General features: G+C 48.0%; 1 protein-coding gene across 1 annotated transcript in view; it reads left to right on the top strand.

Annotated features, from left to right (window-relative positions):
* LOC103773032 (circadian locomoter output cycles protein kaput-like) overlaps positions 1-17,991 on the top strand; it is a gene marked incomplete at its 3' end in the record, with an annotated part of 25,789 nt that extends 7,798 nt beyond the window's left edge. Inside the window, exons 8-19 of the mRNA XM_008940382.1 lie at positions 431-513; positions 4,284-4,390; positions 7,119-7,266; positions 9,514-9,595; positions 10,619-10,742; positions 11,400-11,599; positions 11,975-12,061; positions 12,993-13,151; positions 13,641-13,841; positions 14,621-14,820; positions 16,458-16,662; positions 17,908-17,991. Of these exons, the coding sequence (XP_008938630.1) occupies positions 431-513; positions 4,284-4,390; positions 7,119-7,266; positions 9,514-9,595; positions 10,619-10,742; positions 11,400-11,599; positions 11,975-12,061; positions 12,993-13,151; positions 13,641-13,841; positions 14,621-14,820; positions 16,458-16,662; positions 17,908-17,991 (1,680 nt within the window). The remainder of the gene's footprint in view (positions 1-430; positions 514-4,283; positions 4,391-7,118; positions 7,267-9,513; positions 9,596-10,618; positions 10,743-11,399; positions 11,600-11,974; positions 12,062-12,992; positions 13,152-13,640; positions 13,842-14,620; positions 14,821-16,457; positions 16,663-17,907) is intronic.
* Positions 17,992-17,998: the final 7 nt, after the last annotated feature.

Here is a 17,998-nt window from a genome sequence, read left to right as displayed (position 1 = left end):
TCCTGCTGATCTGTAAGAGTCCTGTGGCACAGTGCAGTGGTGACAGGGATAATGGCTGTAGATGCTTCTTGCTCAAGAGAGCATTAGCCAGCTTGGTGTAAAGCTGGACCCGATGCTGTCATCCACATTCAGATACCAATCCTTGCAAGAAGATGGGGAGTTTTGCCTGCAGACTGCAAGATGAGGCCCTTAAACTGTTTACCCTAGCTTTAAAACTCAGCCCAGGGTAAATTATTCAGCCACTTTTTATCAATTCATGCATCTATAAACCAAGGCTTATACATTCCTTAGAGGAAAATAAGTCAGGTACTTTAAAAGCACTGTGTTTTTCTAGGGTCTGTTACCAAGAAGATGCATCCTTGGTGCTGATGGAGGGTTCCTTTTGTCATTTCATAGAATTAAGTGTCTGAATGTGCCAACTCTTTTGCAGGAGCTCTGCAATGTTGAAGAGCCGTGTGAAGAATTTACATCAAGGCATAGTTTGGAATGGAAGTTTTTATTCTTGGATCACAGGTAAGAGGTTTGATTTTAGTCACTGGAGACTAAACATTCTGTAGTTTAAAAAGAGAAAACTCTGCGTAACTATTGCCTGAAATACCAAGTAGAGTAGCTCTATTTAAGTGCAACTAAGTAAGTAACAGTACTCTGAACTTAGTTTTTAGGCATCCTTAAATGCTGTGCCCTTTCCCATATTTTAGGCAGGTAAAAAGCCATATAAAATGGCAGGAAAATGTCTAACTTCACCAAGATACTTAGTCATTGAAGCTGGGCAGTGTGGGTCCTGTTCCCTGTGTTGGTTTAGCTCCTCTGTTTTCCAGGTACAACTTCCAGAAATCCTTCTGAATTTTTCCCTCAACAAATTTTTGATTTGCACATTAAGAAATGATGGCATTTATGAAAATAAAAGAGAAAGTAGGGGATTAGAAGATGGAATTGCAGATTTGGTTTTGACAGTGCCATACAGTGGGCTAGAACTCAGTTTGTGAATGAAACAGCCTGGACCCACTTTATTAAGCTGCTTAATATAGGATTCATTTTCTTCAAAAGAAGCTGGAGGGTTTTGTTCACTCTTACTTTTCTGTGTTTGACATGTATGCATAAGCACATTGCAAAATCCTACCCTGTCCATTATCCTTCCCTTTGCAAGCTGTGCAAAGGTAGTCATTGCTAGAAATAGGAGACTAGGAAGTAGGGCTGTAGGAGAAAAAAAGGAATATCTGGGAGGAAAAAAACCTAAATATCATCTGCAAATTGAGAGTAAGAAAAAGAGAGAGCAACTATAAATTAATAATCACTTGCATTTATGTAGTAAATAAGATGTGTACCTCAGGCATCATACCTGGAAACATGGAGGAGCTGACCCTGTGACAGCCCTACAGCTAGTGCTTTGTGGTTTGGGACAATCAACTTATTACTCCTGTTGTCGAGATCTGGCTGCAGTGACTTTGTTAGACTTTAATTGGCCTGTCCAATAATGCACATTTTCAGAAAGAGGTGATTAATGTTAAGATTCGTAGAAGAGCCCTAAGCTCCTTACTTCACTGCCTGATGAAGTGAGCTGCTTTTTCAAAGGGCTGTGTCCCAGCAGCTCCTGTGAATCAGGCGAGCAGGAGCTGCTTTGAAACCTATCAAAGAGTCTTTTGATGAATCTGGGTTATGACTCAGAGAGGAATCTCTCTGCGCCGGGTGCTTGCGGCCGCTCTGGTCCCACTGATAACCCCAGGGAGGAAACCATTGCTACCGAGAGCAAATGAAGCTGATGCAGGTGCTGAGACAGAGTTTGTGACAGCCTTGGATGGCCGTGGTGAGCCCAGGCCCAAGAATGGGCAGAGGCTTGTGTGGGTTGTCTCATTTAATCCCTGATTCCAGGCTCTCTCCAGTGCATTCTGCAGGACGCTGTGAGACATTGTTGGGTATTTTGGTGTTTCCTGCTTACTTGTGTCAGGTCACACCTGAGGTGTGCCATCAGTAGGGCAGGGGGTACCCAGCCTGAGCTGAAACTGAGACCTTTGCTATCCTGACAACAACATAAAGTGGCATAGAGACAGATAATGGAGAAAGCACTCCATAGATTTGAATAAATATTAGAAGAGTAGGAAAAATCTGTATTCTAGGTCTACGTGTAAATATTTATAAAGGAAATAAACCTACCAGCTTTGATAATGTTCTGTTTCTCTTCCTCACTGTGGGCCTCTCCTTCTTTTCCCTTCATTTATGAAAGGTCTGCTCTCAAAAGGCTTTCTGGAGACTGCATTTTCATTTACACAGCAAGCTGCAGGCCTGAAGGCTGGATCTTGTGCTAACAAGAGACTTTTAAACTCTTCCACAAGCAAGGCAGCTCCTTGTCAAACGACAGATGAGGAACATTTTGTGGTTGCTTTCTCATTTAAAGAATTCTAGTGAAAATCAGGAAAGCATAATACTTTCCTGATCAGCTTAACTGTTTGTCTGGTGTGCATCTGAAAGACATTATTGTCTTGCATATAAGCATGTCATTAAAGATAGGAGAGACACTGGTGTGTTCTGCCAAAGAGACAGCCAGGAAGGACACTTTAATAATACACGTATTACCATCATTAACAGAAATCTGGGTCACATGAGGAAAAGGAACACAGTGCTCTATGAAAAGTTATTTGAATAAATAAAGCAGTATTGTGGTGGATACCACCGTGTGCTCAGCACGCTCTGCTTCAAGAGATTTGCCATCATTGTAGAACTGTTTTGGTTGGAAGAGACCTTTCAGAGCATCAAGTACAACCATTGCTCCAGCACTGATCAAGTGTGGAGGACTGGCTCTTACAGCCAACCCCTTGAGCTGGGACATGGCAGCTCCTGCTCAGACCTTGATCCTCCTGAGGGTGCTGTTGAGCAGATCTCTGGCTGTCCTCCCTAACCCCTCTTTCCCATTTGGTGCCAGGCTGCCTGCAGCTGTGGGGAGGAGGGAGGTTGGCAACCTGCTTGGGCTCTCTTTAGCTGAGTAATCTATGCCCACTGTGTCTCCCAAGAATACCGGTGTGGGCCTGGGTTGCTCAGACAAGACAGGAGAACTTCCCACATTAATATCCAGAAGGCTCAAGACTGATCCATCCAAACCCAAATGTACTTAAATCATTTTTTGCTCATACTCTGGGCCACTTCGTGGCATTCACCTTCCTTAAGAGGGTCACTTGACAGACCAGGAGAAGGTCAGTGGGAGAGTCTTATTTGATAGGCAGTGACACCTTCAGCCTCCCCTGGTTTTGATTCATTAACCGTGTCACTGACACCACTGCCTTATTCCTGAGGAACACGCTGAACTTGGCAGGTGAGCCTCATTCTGTCAGCACATCCAGCAGCCAAAACAAATAGGTGGAGCCAAATTAGCACAAGTCCTACCTCACCAAGTGAGGGTGGTGCTTGAGTTGGTGTAAGCAGGAGTGTATTTGAGTGCTGGGGGACGGAAGGTGGCATGCTGAGATAGGGAGTAGAGGCAAAAATAGTGGTTTTCTCCTCACATTTCAGTGTTGTTTCATAATCATAAGCTAGCAGGCTCCAGTGAGGGCTGTGTGCAAGCTCAGTGTTGTTAGGACAGCTGCTTAAAAAAGAATCTCATGTTTTGATTAGAAAATAAATGAAAAAACTAGCATTGGTGACAAGAGTAATCAGAGAAGTCACTAGAGTGTGCCTATCTAAATATTCTGTTGGTTCCTTCCCTGCCTGCCACAGAAAGAACAGTCCTTACAGCCAGCCCCGTGCCTATTCTTATCCTTACTACCAGCACAATTATTTCCCAAGCTTTTCCACGGGAACAGTTATTTTTTCTTTTATCCAGGCTGGTCCTGATACACATTCCAGCTTCCCACTTGCTCTTTCGTCAGCAGTCGCTGCTCAGATGGCATTTCCATCCAAGCTAGGGGGTGATTTTGCTGGAGCCCCAAGTTATGACGCACAGCACCAGCCGTAGCGTTTCTCAAGCCGTGTGTCTCAGAAGCGTGCCTGATGAATTGAGTCACTTGCATACGTACATGCCTTTCCTACACCCACATAATGAATAGGCTCTGGAACAGTAAACACACACCTTTTCATTTTCTCGGTTTTTACCTCTCCCTTGCTGGTTATTTTTTTGCTTGTATATGAAAATGCATCTTTATGTGTAGGGACCCCCACCCCGTAGGGAAACCCACCCCTGATTTCTCCGCCAGGTGAACGTACAGGTTGGGTTTGGTTGCTAGTATCACAGCATATCTGCCAGGATGTCAGAGTGTCAGGGTTTGTGCTCACTCTGCCCTTTTCTTCCCTTCTAGGGCTCCACCTATTATAGGATATTTACCCTTTGAGGTTCTGGGAACGTCAGGGTATGATTATTACCATGCGGATGACCTGGAGCTTCTTGCTAGGTGCCATGAACACTGTAAGTTCCTCTCCCTCTGCAGTGTGCCTGTCTTTGGTCTCATTTGTCACTCACACAAAACCTTTTACTGTCATCACAAAAAACCATCTTTATCTGGGGCTCAAGGGAATTCTTTTTTCCCATCACAGCTGTCATAGCTGACACTTACCTGGGAGGCTGAACCCTTGCAGAATTCACTCAGATCAGGAACTCTTTGTGCAAGTTTCTCAAATTGGCAGATACCCAGTTTGTCTGAGAGGGAAGTCAGATCTTTCCACCCAGTTTATGAGGGCAGCCCCAAACCCTGGGAGTCCTGTTGATTGTTAGAGTTCAATGGGGTCTTGCTGTTCCTCTGGGCTCTGGAGTCAGCCAGGAGGCTCAGCTCAGCTCACCAAAATGCCTTCTGAAAGCAGCAGTTGGATCGTTTGCCCGTGCAATTAAATGTTGTGAACCTCACTCAGGATTAGTAAAATGCTGCTGGAGATTGACATTCTTTTTTAAATGCCAAAGTACTGAATACAGGGTGCCTGGGGGTAGAGACAGTTCATTTTTGGTTGACCTGAAAGTAAAGCAGAAAAGTCCAGTTCGGGCTGATGTGTAAACATCAGAGAACATCCATGAAGTTCATCTTTGTGCAAGGTGAAATACTGTGACCTACAAGAGCTGAGGAGGAGCCAAGTCAGAAGGAGCATTTGCCCCAAGTACTCCAGCAGTGCAGCCTGCTGCTGAAGAGCAGTCTTCTGCTGAAGACTGGAGCTGATGTGAGGAAGACCAAAAGGTGGCAGCAGATGTGGTCTCCTGTTAATCAGTGTGCTGTTCCTACCAGATGAGCATCTAAGATGTTTTATCTCTGAGACTGTATTTTTCCATTTTATTATGTGCACTTCAGACTGAGATATCGAGCCAGAATCAGGTCAGTCTTCCAGCTGGTTTGCATTGCCAGGCACCATAACAAAAAGTAACTACACACTTTGTAAATTGCATCTAGGTAATCAGATATTTTGCCAAGAAGTACTGCTTATAGGTTTCTTATTGGGCAGACTCTCTAGCTGTTTGTCTCTCTGCTAGCTCCATTTGAAAGAAGGGTGTTTTGTAAAAAAGAGACAAGGACACATGTGAAAGCAGAGGAAGTGGGATGCTGGAGTTACTCTGAGAGGTGGAGCAGGAACACCAAGAAACTACAGAGCCCCCCAGCACACTTGGAGCTGGACAAGCTGCTTCATCTCTTGGTTGCAGACCACCCCCATCTCTACCACGTACCCTTTACCACTTACAGTAGTGTGAGATGCTAAAGGACCTAGTAGAGAGTGGAGAAAATGACTTCTCTGAATGTCAAGTTTCCCCACTCCACTTTCCTGCCAGCTTTTCTGCCCTGTCAAGGCAAAGTGCTGGTACAAAACAGGCAGCAAGGAAGCAGATTGCCCAGCTAAGCACACAAAGCAAGCTGTGAAAAGAGCTAGATGCAAGCTGTGTCAAGTGCAGCAAGCATGTAGATGGGATATTAAAGGAAGATTTAAATTGCTTTCAAGTACAGTTCTTTTTAGTGCTGTCTGCTTAGAAGACCATTTAGACAGAAGTGATCTACTGAACTAGATAATGTCCTTTTGGTAATACGTGTGTGTAGTTTGACGTAGACACTGACTACATTGAGAGTGGGGTCAAATCAATCGGCAGAGAGCCTATTTAGTGATTTATGTTCTAAATCTCTACTAGCCACAGATCTCTTACATATTAAAAGAGTATTTTCCCACCACATCTGAAGGAAAGGATCTTTTAATCTTCCTGTGCAGGGGCACAAGGTAAGGTGCTGGCAAAGTGACTTAGAGAAGTTGGTTCAGGAAATCTCTGCCAGGACTAGGAGCTGAGTGATGCCCAGCACGATGTTGGCCACAGGACCTTTGCTAAGTGTTTCATCTAAAGCCCATCACTGTTAATGGGACTGCTAAAGAAGTTAGCCCTGATATTTAACAAAGTAGAGGTGTGCAGGTGAGTAAAAGTACTTGGGTTAGTGTGGCTTGATAAGTTCCCATTCACCAGGTTGACTGCTGTGGACAGGCATCTTGCCTACTGTGAAGTGAAATGGGTTTGCTTAAACCGTAGTTGGATTTTACTTTGCATTAATTATGGATATTTTAGGTGAGTGTGCTTCATTTTGTACTCCCAGCAGTCTGGGAGCAATTAATGTGGTTATTTAATGTAGTTCCCCTGATTATTTTCTAGCTACATTACACCACTTGAGATTTTCTTGGACATACTCTGATAATACATACCAGTTTGGTGTTTTTAGGTCATCTCCTGGAATAAAATTCCCAGTCAAACTGCTGATATTCCACTAGCTTATTGTTTTGTGCCATTATTAGGACCCTGACTTCAAGCCCACAGCCTTTGAAATGCATCCTCTTGTACTTGGGAAAGGCCACTACTTGGTTTAATTAATGTTGTTTATGCTTATTTCAGAGGAGCCCAGAAATATAGTTAGAAGAAGCTTGTTATATAGTTAGGCCAATAATTAGTTGTAAGAACAATCTCAAAATGCCAAATGCACTTTTGAAAAATCAGTAGCAGAAAAGAACCCAAATAAAAGCTCAGCACATGGCCGTGCATCATCCATTGTGTTTATGAAGCCACAAGAGCCATTTTAGTGCAGGAGCAGACTGCAGGGGGGGGTTGGGACTGAGTGGGTTTTCTGATCACCTTTGCACCACAAAACTTCTCTTTGGTATCAGTTCCTTTCTTTTTTGTTGAACAGTGATGCAGTTTGGGAAAGGGAAGTCCTGTTACTATCGGTTCCTGACCAAAGGCCAGCAGTGGATATGGCTGCAGACACACTACTACATCACCTACCACCAGTGGAATTCCAAGCCCGAGTTCATCGTTTGCACTCACCTGGTAGTCAGGTAGGAGCAAGCACCAAACACTTCTCAGTGTTTGTCCCATATGCTCATCCATTATTTTTTCTAGTTCTGTGTTAACCAAATGTTTGCTGTGGCTATTGAGTATGATAATAGGGTATGTAATTCTACTGAGAGGTGGGTTAGACTAGATCTAAGGAAGAAGTTCTTCAGTAGGAGGGTGGTGAGACTCTGGAATAGATTGCCCGGAGAGGTTTTGTGGATGCCCCTCCCTGGAGGGGTTCAAGGCCAGGCTGGATGAGGCCTTGAGCAACCTGGGCTAGTTGAGAGGTGGGAGGTTGGATGAGATGAGCTCTAGGGTACCTTCCAGCCTAAGCCATTCTAGGATTATATAAAGCTGTTATGACAGGGAACATGGGGAAAAGCATAATGTGTTTTCATTACTCTTTGGGTTTTTCTGGCAACTGAGCCAAAACCCTGGAAGCCACCGTTGGCCAAGTCTTGTGTTACATTCCCCTTTAATCCCTAGCAATGAGATGGCCATAGGAAGAATTAAAGCTGTGAAGAATCAGCTGGCTTTATGGAAGTGAACGGGATCATACATCTCCTAGAAAGCCTTTTGATCAGAGCTTTAAATATTGAGGAGCTGAAGGTGGCTGCTGTCCTGCCAGCCTCATTCCTCACCTGAAATGCAGCCCAGGATCCCCCTCTAGTGGGAGGCTGCTTGTGCTCGGCTGCAAACCCGAGCTGGAAAGCCCTGTGTTTGGGGGATGCTCTGTGACAGGCACCTTCTGGAGGGGAGTGTGCTTGATGACCACTGTCATACCAAAAAATAGAGTGTTGAGGGTGGGACTATATTTACTGAAGGGCTTGAAAAGCCAGCGGTGTACTGGTTTGCTCTGTTAACATGAGTAAACATGTTGGTCACTGTATTTTTCTTTACCATTGGGAGTCAAGTAGTGAATTTTTTTCTTGTCCCCCTTTTTCTTGTAGAACATGTAAAGTGTTATCATAAGCAAATGTTAGACAGAGAGTTTGCTTATGAGTTCTGTTGCTTCTGCCATCCTTCAGGGAATCCAGCTTCACTTTGAGCTCTGAATTTATTGTGCATGAACTTGTGTCTTCTTTCTGCTTCCAGTGCCTCTTAAACCTACTCATGGAGTTCTAAACAGATTTTGAAATTCAGTTGTCTCATACAATTAAGGCTTAGAATATTATTTAGAGGGTTTAGAGTATTTAAGGTTTAGTATTTTTAATGTTTAAAATACTATTGAAATGTTGCAGTTAAAATGTGATTTCAAAAAAATTCATTGCCTACAATGAGTGAGTTCAGTTCAGTAACTCCTCTTGCCTTCCACAAAGCCCACTAATATTCCAGCACCCTAAATTCTGACACCTTTCAGTGCCCATGATGCACAAGCACTCACAGAGTCTTTAAAACATCCTCTGCAATTTATCCCACTGGTGAGTCACGTGGCGTTTTTTACTGGAAATATTTTATTATTTAAGAGAAAAAGTGGTAAGGAAGGCAAATATACACATTTAGAGGCACATTCCTGGGGATTCCTGGCTCAGCAGCCATCCATTTGTGTTCAGAGCTTCCACCAGTGTCTGGGATGTTAACTCTGACGTAGCACACTGCCCAGAGCTGTGGGCACCCTCAGAGAAAGGGGACCTGACCTCATCCTCCCCAAAGCACTGGCTTAGGGTCTCACTGAGCTACCATGCAACATGCAAAAAATTGGTTCTTGCACATCAGCAGGTTAAAAAATGAATGTAGTTCACCTGCACAGGAGCACCTTGTGCTTCCTGCAGAAGCTGTAGGATCATTTTTCTGCCTGATTATTGAAAATGGGAATCTCTTTTATTAGGAAAATTGTTCTGTGGACAAAAACACCTGCTTTGCCTTCAATAACCAAGTGCACTTTGCTTTTAGATTAGTTTTGCTTGAAGGCATCCAGGGCCAAAATTTGCAAAGGAGTATTTGTGTGCTTGGAATGATGAGTGCAGTTAATCATCTCTGCAGTCCTGGGAGCAGTGGGACTGGGATGCTGCCCTGTTGCTCCTACCCGTGGGTATTCAGCATGTGCAGTTCCTCACAGATTGCCAGGCTGTATGATGATGTTCCTCTAAGCACCCTGGATGTGAGAGAGTGTGTGCATGTGCTGTGCAAAGCTCGTGACTCAGCATGAAAACTCCATAGTGACCTGGTGGTGGGATAGTGAAACAGCAGCCAGGCTGAAAAACTGGATTTAAAATTTTGGGTTGTTTGGTTTTGTTTTTCTTTTTAAGTTATGCAGAAGTTCGAGCTGAAAGGAGGCGAGATCTTGGCCTTGAGGAGTCATCAATTGAACTGGCATCCTCTTCTCTAAAGGTATCATGGCCCTTCACAGTGAATGAGTAGGTGTTTAAACCAAACTGAGTAATCACTTGCCATTCTTAGAAAAATACCTGTATTCTCTCTTCTCCTTTACTCCCATCACCTTCCAAGCCTTCCGTTGGGTTATGACTCAAGCAGACCCTGGGAGATTTTCCACTGCATGGCTATAAACTGCCCCTCTAGATTCAGACATACAACTGCCAAGTCAGCACTTGCATTGCTGCTGTTCTGCTATTCATTAGCTTTCTGAGACAGTTATGCAAATGATAGGTTAAACCACGTCGGTTCAGAAGCAGAAAAGCAGAGCTGGAGGCTAGATTGCTGTACCTGTCACCCTTAGTAAGGCACAGAGCATCTGAGTACAGGGCAGGACCACATGGTACCTGTTCTGGTAATTCATCCTGTCACTGATGCTCAGACAAGAGTGGAAGTGAAGGGAAAACACTTATTCCAGATTTCAGCTCTGCTTACACCCTTGGGCAGGATCATATCAGGTGTAGGATTGTGACCAGAGCAATAATTTCCTTGGCTTGAACCAATCTGGCATCCCAACCCACCTGCCCAGTCAGCAGCATCATTTTGATTTCTTTGAAGTTCTTCCTCTCATAGTTTACAAGTAAGACCAGTAATCAAGTAATCTCAAGTGGGTTGTTGTGTAATTATGATTTCACTAGCCTCATAGCTCTTCAGACTTTATTTTGTAGAAGCCACTTGTGGGTTGTGTAGGGGAACCTGTCCCAGAGGCTGTTTGTACTTGAGCAACGGCCCTCTGGCAAAGCTGCTTTTGTCAGCACACTCCTGTGTCTCTTCCACCTTTCCAGGTGATAGCTGAGATACTTTTCTGCAGACCTTAAGCTGTATCTCTTGGTGTGAGGCACATGGAGAAGACACAGCGATCCCTCTCATTGCTTGATCTTTTGGGAGGGGAGTGGGAAGATGGGGAGCTCCCTGGGAGGTGCCCCCCAGTGCCATCCTCTCTCACTGACGGTCTCACCGCTTGTCCTTCCCTGCCCACAGAGCCACAGCAGCTACCTGGAGGTGGGGCAGTGCGGCAGCAGCCAGGGTGCCAGCCGGGAGGGAGTGTCCCTGTCGTCCCACAGCTCCCGCCGCTCCTCGCACACCGCCCTCTCCGACTCCGCCTGTAGGTGCAGCCTCCAAAACTCCGGGGTTCAGCTGGGAGCCACCAGCCCGGGGCAGGAGAGGGGTGCCCGGCACCAGAACCACCACAACGTGCCATAACGGGTTCTGGCTGGGCACCAGAGCCGTGCCCACCCGTTTCCACTCGTTTGCCACCGGCCGAGGGCTGTGGCTGTTCCCTGGGGCCCAGGGGCAGGAGAAGACTTGCTAAGCTGAGCCCCAGACCTCACTGACACATCTTTTATTATGGGGTGTTTTGGTCCCTGGTGAGAACTCCCTGCAGAAGGAGTGCAGAAGGCTGCCAACCTCGCTGGCAGCTTCATCCCAGCTCCCAGGAGCGACCCCCTGCCCTGGGGGCCGTAGCAGGGTGACCACATGTATGCAGGGCTGTGGGGAGGAGCAACTCAGGGGGCTTTTCTTGAAATGCTTGCTGGGGAGAGTGGGAAAGCTCATCTGGAGACACCCACGGAAGGCAGACCAAAGCGGGGCATTAGCAGCAGAAGTGAGTTAGGCGGGGAGCCAGAGGGACCATGGAGGGGCAGTCTGGGGACCCAGTTTGGCAGTGTTGGGGTCGCTGCTCCTCTGTGTATGTGGAGTTTGGGCTTCCCCAGGACAGCCAGGCGTGGGGCTGCCCTCCCACGGGGAAACTTCTCTCTTCCAGCCACGTCGTCCATGCGGCACACGGACACCAGCACGCCCACGCGGCCCTCGCTGCCGGGGGGGCAGGTGGAGAAGGCAGTTCTGCGGTTGGCATCCACTGGAAGTGCCCAGGTTGGTGGTCCTGGCCAGCAAAAGCCTTTCTGCTGCGGTAAAGAAATGAGTTGGAGAGCCCTCAGAGAGGCTGGGTCCTCACCTCAGAGTGTGCTGGGCCCGAGTGTGGGATTTCTGGGGCTGTGGGAAGCCTGCTGGCTGGTGGAGCTGCTGGAGAGCTGCTAGGGGGATCTAATCTAATCTTCTTTTGGGATTCAGTTTGCTCCTCCAGGCCAAACGTCTTCTCTACACCATGAGCCCACTTCTCTTGGGGTTTGTACAGGTCACATGGCCTTTGACACTGAGTATTTGCAATTAGCAGGGAGCATGCAGGAGCTTAGATTCTCCCTTCACACTCATCCTAAGACCTCCGTGTGGAGTTGTCCAACTTGCTGCACTCGTTCATCACTGCTACGAGCTGGTATCTCACCAGCTCTGCGCTAAAGGTGCTATGGACCTCCAGTAAGGCAAGTTTTTCATTTCTAGGCCATAGGAACTCCTCAAGCTCCTGCGGAACACCTCCCTCAGCACCCAGTGGCTCAGCCGGCAGCCCCCTCTCAGCACACTGTGATGGTACGTGGTGGATTTTTTGTTAAGCACACTGGTGTGACCAGCCAGCAAGGTGGGCTTGGTGGCTCTGGGTCACTGCTGTTACCTCCTTGCTGGCTGGTCCTCATATGGTTTCAGTGCTCTTTCTGTTGGGTTACTGAGGTTTACCTGCAACCCCATTATTGTGCTGACTTATTTTGGTGAGGAGACAGAGCAGGTAGGACACCCAAGGAAATACCTTAGTAGAAGGTTGACACTTGTCAAAGCCACTGGGGGCTCCTGAAGGCTCATCTCTGAATTTCTAGAGGCTAACTACAGGTTGATATGAGGCTGAAGGGTTTTATTGCCCGGGTAGAGGAATAGGATGTCGTGGAAGGTTTGAGTTAGGCCAGAAGAAGCAAAATAAAACACAAGAAATATCTGGAGTCATAAGCCGTAACTGTGAGGCCCATCCTTCCAGAGCTTTGAGGTCAGTGTGGTAAACATCCAGACCATAACCCAGCAACTGAAGACAGCCAGCATAGGTGTGAAGGATGGATCCCAGGGTGGGATTACAACCTAACCTGGGCCTGGGATTTGTGAAATAAAATCAGCAGGACAACTGAAAGCCCAGCCTGGAGGTATGGCAAGAGTTGGCATGCAGTGTGTGTGCCACAAAACTCCAGTGGTCCAGAATCAGCAGGGTGTCACACTAAGGGGACAGGGGAGTCCCGTGCATAGACACGATGTCTGCACAGAAATTTAACAGACCAAGATCTGGAGTGAGGCACTGAGTGTGAGTTGTGCTACTGCTCTGGAAGTACAGTGGTACTTTGGTTAAGATTGCCATTTTTTGTCAGCACTGTCTTTTCTATGACAAAAGCTGAAAAGCAGTCATTTTTCTGATGCCTCATCACTATGAACAGGAGTAGCAGGACTGGTCCCACCCTGTGATCTTGTTCTCTGCTCTCTGCAGCCAGTGTACCACTTCCCAGCCCAGCTGGGGATGATGCATCAGCTGAAAGAGCAGCTGGAGGAGAGGACTCGCATACTGCAAGCTGACATCAAGACGCAGCAAGAAGAGCTCCACGTCATCAAGGAGCAGCTCCAGCTAGTGCAGGACTCCAACCTGCAGGTACCTGCTGCCCCTGGGCTTCTCAAAACCACAAACCATTTGCTTTGCCTTTGAGCAGGGAGAAGGGTAACAAATGGGTGGTGTGGTCTGGGATGCAGAAGTAGTATCTCCAGAGAGATCAGTGGTGTCAGTATCTGCTAGAGTAGTGAATCAGTAATTTTCATGATTCAGATAAAAAACAATCCCACGCTAATCCAAAGTCCCCCTTCCCACAAAGCTCAGTGGTTCAGAGGCTGGTTGACGCTGCTGGATCCCCAGTGCCACTCCCACAAACCTCAACTGCTGTAATGGAACTGGAACGGTCGTGGCTCCAAATAAACATTTGGGCACGTGCTGACTTTGGGTTTTGTGTTATTCACGGTTCCCTTTGCCTCTGGATGGAGAGCTGTTAGTGCTGCACCGTTAGGTTAGCTGGTAGAGACAGCCTGGGAGCTGAGGCCTCAACCCCCACGTGAGCTGTGACAATCCCCACGTCTCCTTTATTTACAGATGCTGATGCAGCAGCCCATCCCCGTCGTCTTCAACAGCGTGCAGCACGCGAGCCCCAGGAGGCCAGCGCCGGGGACAGCCAGGCAGAACGCAGCCAAGAAGTCCCAGCAGCAGGGGCTCCTGGGGACGAAGCACTACTGCAGCACCCCCCTGCCATCGCTGCGCCACCTCCTCAGGGAGCCCTGCGGCACGGCCACCCAGGTGTTCACCCTCCCCTGCCCCGCCCCGGTGACCTGCCTGCCGTGTGCTCCTTCCCCGCGGGGTCGCGCGGCCCCGCCGTGCTGGCTGTACCCAGAGCTGGCCCTGCAGGGGTCACCTCGAGGGGCAGCTGGGAACGATGTCATGCAGCTGTAGGGATAACAGCCCCGTGGCCTCACACCATTAAACCCCTGGGGGCTGCTGGAGCTGTCCTGGTGACCAGGGAGGAACCCAGTGGGAGGTTGCAGCTTCTGGATGTAGTTGCAACACGATGCTGGTTTGCAGCCATTGAGGGTTGTGAGTTTGTAACATGGGGAAGTGGGCATAATTGTAAAAGATTCATTTTCTTCTGTTTGAGAAATCTTGGAAGGCAGCTTTGACAAACAAATCTGTCATCACTAGACCTAAATCCACTATATAGATTGTCACATCTCCTTAGAAAAGAATGAGGTCTCCAAAAGCAAAAAAGACCAAAACTACTGCTTTGAAGGGTGGATGAGACACATTCCTTGGGGACTCCAGACTTTCACCTCTCCTCCCTAAGCTGGTCTCTTCTCCCTTGTCCTCTAGTTGCACAAGAGACAGTTTGCTCCTACTGCTGGGCACTGGCATGCAGGGGCAGCAAGTGCAAACAAGCTGGATGTCCTGAGTTGACGTACTGCTCCTACTGCTGTGTCCAGGGAGGATGTCCTACTGTTCCTTCTCCTTTTCTGCATACTGGAAGCAATTATTTTAGCCTTCTTTTAGGGAGCCTTAAAAACTTACATATGTCTTCATTTCAGGTACAGCAGCAGCAGCACCTCATGAGAGGAAACCAAGCCCAGCAAACGTGTCAGCCAGGGCAGACGAGCATTTCAATGTCCCTCTACAACAACCCCGTGGTGTTTTCACAAACACATCCCATCACGGTGGCTGCACAGATGCCAAGTGACAGCAGTGACAGGCAACCACAGGCTGACTGCAGCCAGGACAGGAGCCTCAGGTAGGAATGCAGCCCTGCTGGGACTGCCCTGATGGTGGTGACAGAAAACAGCAGTAGCTGGGTAGCAGGGAGAGCAGGCACATCTGGGCTCTGGGAGGGTGGTGGCACAGCAGGGGCATAGGGATGTCCCTCCTGCAGAGGTCTGGGTTAGTGGTGAGCCTGGGGTGGGTGCAGGCAGGGAGCTGTGCACACCACGCTGTACCCTCCGGAGCCTGAAATCCTCGTCTCTTCACATTTCCGTAAGTGGTCCATGTAACTCAGTAACTTTTGGACATCTGCTGCTGTCAGAGGGAGTGGACAGGAAAAACCAGCAGGGACAGCTTTTCCCAAACCTCAGTCTGCTTGCTCTGAAGCTCTAGTGTGTCTTTTCTCCAGCCAGGACAAGTGACCTGGCAAAACCATTTCTCCTTTATACAACACTGGAGATGTTGTATAAAATACATAGAGCTACCCCAAACTATTCAACCACTTTTCATGGAGGTATCTGCAGACACTGCCTACACGATCCAGCCATTTCAAAATCACAGAATCCTAGAATGGGTTGGGTTGGAAGGGATCTTGAAGATCATCTAGTTCCAACTCCTCTGCCGTGGGCAGGGACACCTCCCACTAGTCCGTGCTGCTCAAAGGCCCATCCAACCTGGACTTGAGCACTTCCACACACACAGCTTCCCTGGGCACATCGTTCTGGTGTCTCACCACCCTCACAGTGAGGAATTTCTTTCTAATATCTAATCTAAATCTACCCTCTTTCAATTTAAAACTGTTACCCCTCATCCTATCACTACAGTCCCTGATAAAGAGCCCTCCCCCTCTTTCCTGAAGGCCCTAACACAAATACAGTGCAAGGAAGCAAGGTCAACCCTAAAGGTCTCACCATCTATAAAACATGTTTCTTAGGTGAAAGATTTAGGAAGTTTCAGCTCAAGGTGACAGTAAGCATCCTCTTTCATTAGCTGTCTTTCAGGGTGATGGGGTGTGTGCTTTCAGGGGTTTGTTTCTAGAGACTGACAGTCACGAGTGTGGACCTCTCCCTTCCCTGAGCACCCTCTGTTTTCCTTCCACCACAGGATGCTGTTGGATCAGTCTATCCAAGCCATGATGCCCTCCGCCAGCAGCAGTGGCCAGTCCACGCAGAGCAGTGCCAGCAGGCAGCAGGGAAAGTGAGTCTTTGCTGGCCCTTGTTTTCAGGCAGTGCTTTAGCAGGGTGCTTTATGGGGCTGAAAATTGCTTTGAAAAACTTGTACGTGATCACACAAATGCTGTCTCAATCTCAAAAGAAAGTAAAAGCTCATCTGCTTAGGAGAAAGTTATAAGAATATTTTTTTTTAATTACAAAGAACATTATGCCAACTAAATTCTTGGGGAAAAAAAAAAAGTAGCTGTTTTCTGACTTTTTCAAAGCCTAAAGTGCCTGATCAAGTCATGGAGGAGATGATTGCTTGGTGCCCAAGCATCAAGATCGTGATCAAGATCCATGCTTGATGGGGAGGGGTAAATTTGGGACCTGCTTTCACCAGGCTGTGGTGTTCGACAAATCCTGCTCCAGGTTCTGAAGCACCTGGGCTCTCCAGGGCCCGCTCTGCTGGTGGGTCTGGGTTTGGGTTCTCACACCTTATTTTTCCTTCACGTGTCAGGTTTGTTGCAGAGCAGATCTTGCCTCCCCCAGTGCAGATGCAGCCGGTGACCTGCAGCACTGTCCGACCTCCAGCCCCACCACCTGTTTTCTCCCCATCCCTGATGATCCCACACACCAGCTTCACATCCCACCAGGCAAGCACACCGGTTCACCTCCACCAGTGGCCACAGCAGCAGGGTCAGCAGCACCGTCTCTACCTTCAGGTAATGGAACAGCCTTCTGAGAATGCACAGGGATGACTCTGGGGTTGGGTTGATGTTTTTGAAGAAATGGCGCTTACCTGGCTCATCAGACCTAGTCACATCCTCCAATCCCATTGTATCTGCACGTACTCAGTGCTCAGCCATTCCAGGCTGGCTCTGCACCCATTCAAGGCCATATTTTTCCAACGAATTTAGTTATCACTTAGTGTCAAGAAGAAATAAATAGCCATTTTGCCAAAAGCTTATCATCCAGAGGAGCTCTGGTGGGAATCTTGCTGTAGACGTGAAACTTGATAAGCTCTTTTGAAAACATACCTCCTGCTTTTGTATCTCAGTGTAGCAAGGGCTTTTTTTTTAATAAGCTGCTGTCACTGCTTTCTTGTAAAAAATGGGTGTTTCGCAACAGAAACCTCTGGCGAAGATGATGATTTTGGTTTTTCAAAGCACAGCTTCATCAGTATATGCCAAACCAATGATGCTGCCAAGGAGAGGTGTTGTTGAAACTCATAATTAATAATACAATCTCCAAGACTGGCTTGATTGGCAGATGGTCCTCTAGGCAAAGCTGGTAGGAAACAAAGCAGGAGGAGTACAGCTGAAAGGAGCCATGCAGCAGGTCTGGATTTAGAGTAAGAAATGAACCCTTGACGTTAGCAAGCGTGGGCATGAGCCGTCCCCACACTGGCTGTGTGTGCTCCTGGCCTGCACTGAGTTTCTGGGGACTAGCAACATGGAAAGCAGAATGATGATGCTGGGGGAGATAAATAGCTCCGGGGCAACAGAAAACCAGGCTTTGGTACCACAGTGCCTTTAAGGGGGCACTTAAACCAGCAAATCCAGGTCTTTGGGGCACCACCCATGGGGTGATACATGGCCAAGGTCGCTCTACAACCTCTTTGTTGGTTGCCTTGAAGAACCTTCCCATGGAAGATGGAAGCTGCCCATTTTTCCTTGCATCTGAGTAGCTTTTGAAGGTCTCCATTCCTGCCAGGCTGGCTGTGGGGCGGGTAGAATGAATGGGTCCTGCTTCCCCTGCCTGCTCTCCGGGTGTTGCTAGTCTTGCTGCCAGCAGCAGGGTCCCAAGCTGCTTGTCCACACCTCATGCCCTCGCGGGACAGAGGTTGCCTGTAGGCCCTGGTGCTCGTGCTCCTGCGTGGAGGGGAGCCTCAGCACCAGCCCCGGGGGGAGCGGGGGAGCAGAGGTGCTGCAGGGCGGGTCTGACCGGCGGGTTTGTGTTCCCCACAGATGCCAGGCCCGGAGGCGGCACCCGGGGCCCCACCGGCACGCCTTTTCCAGCCCCCCGCCCCGGGGCAGCAGAACCCCCTGAGCTACTTCC

Source organism: Merops nubicus, unplaced genomic scaffold (genome assembly GCF_000691845.1).
Source record: "Merops nubicus isolate BGI_N331 unplaced genomic scaffold, ASM69184v1 scaffold6565, whole genome shotgun sequence".
Classification (NCBI taxonomy): Eukaryota; Metazoa; Chordata; class Aves; order Coraciiformes; family Meropidae; genus Merops; species Merops nubicus.
Note: the sequence above shows the minus strand (reverse complement) of the source record. Positions and strands in the feature narration are given on the sequence as shown.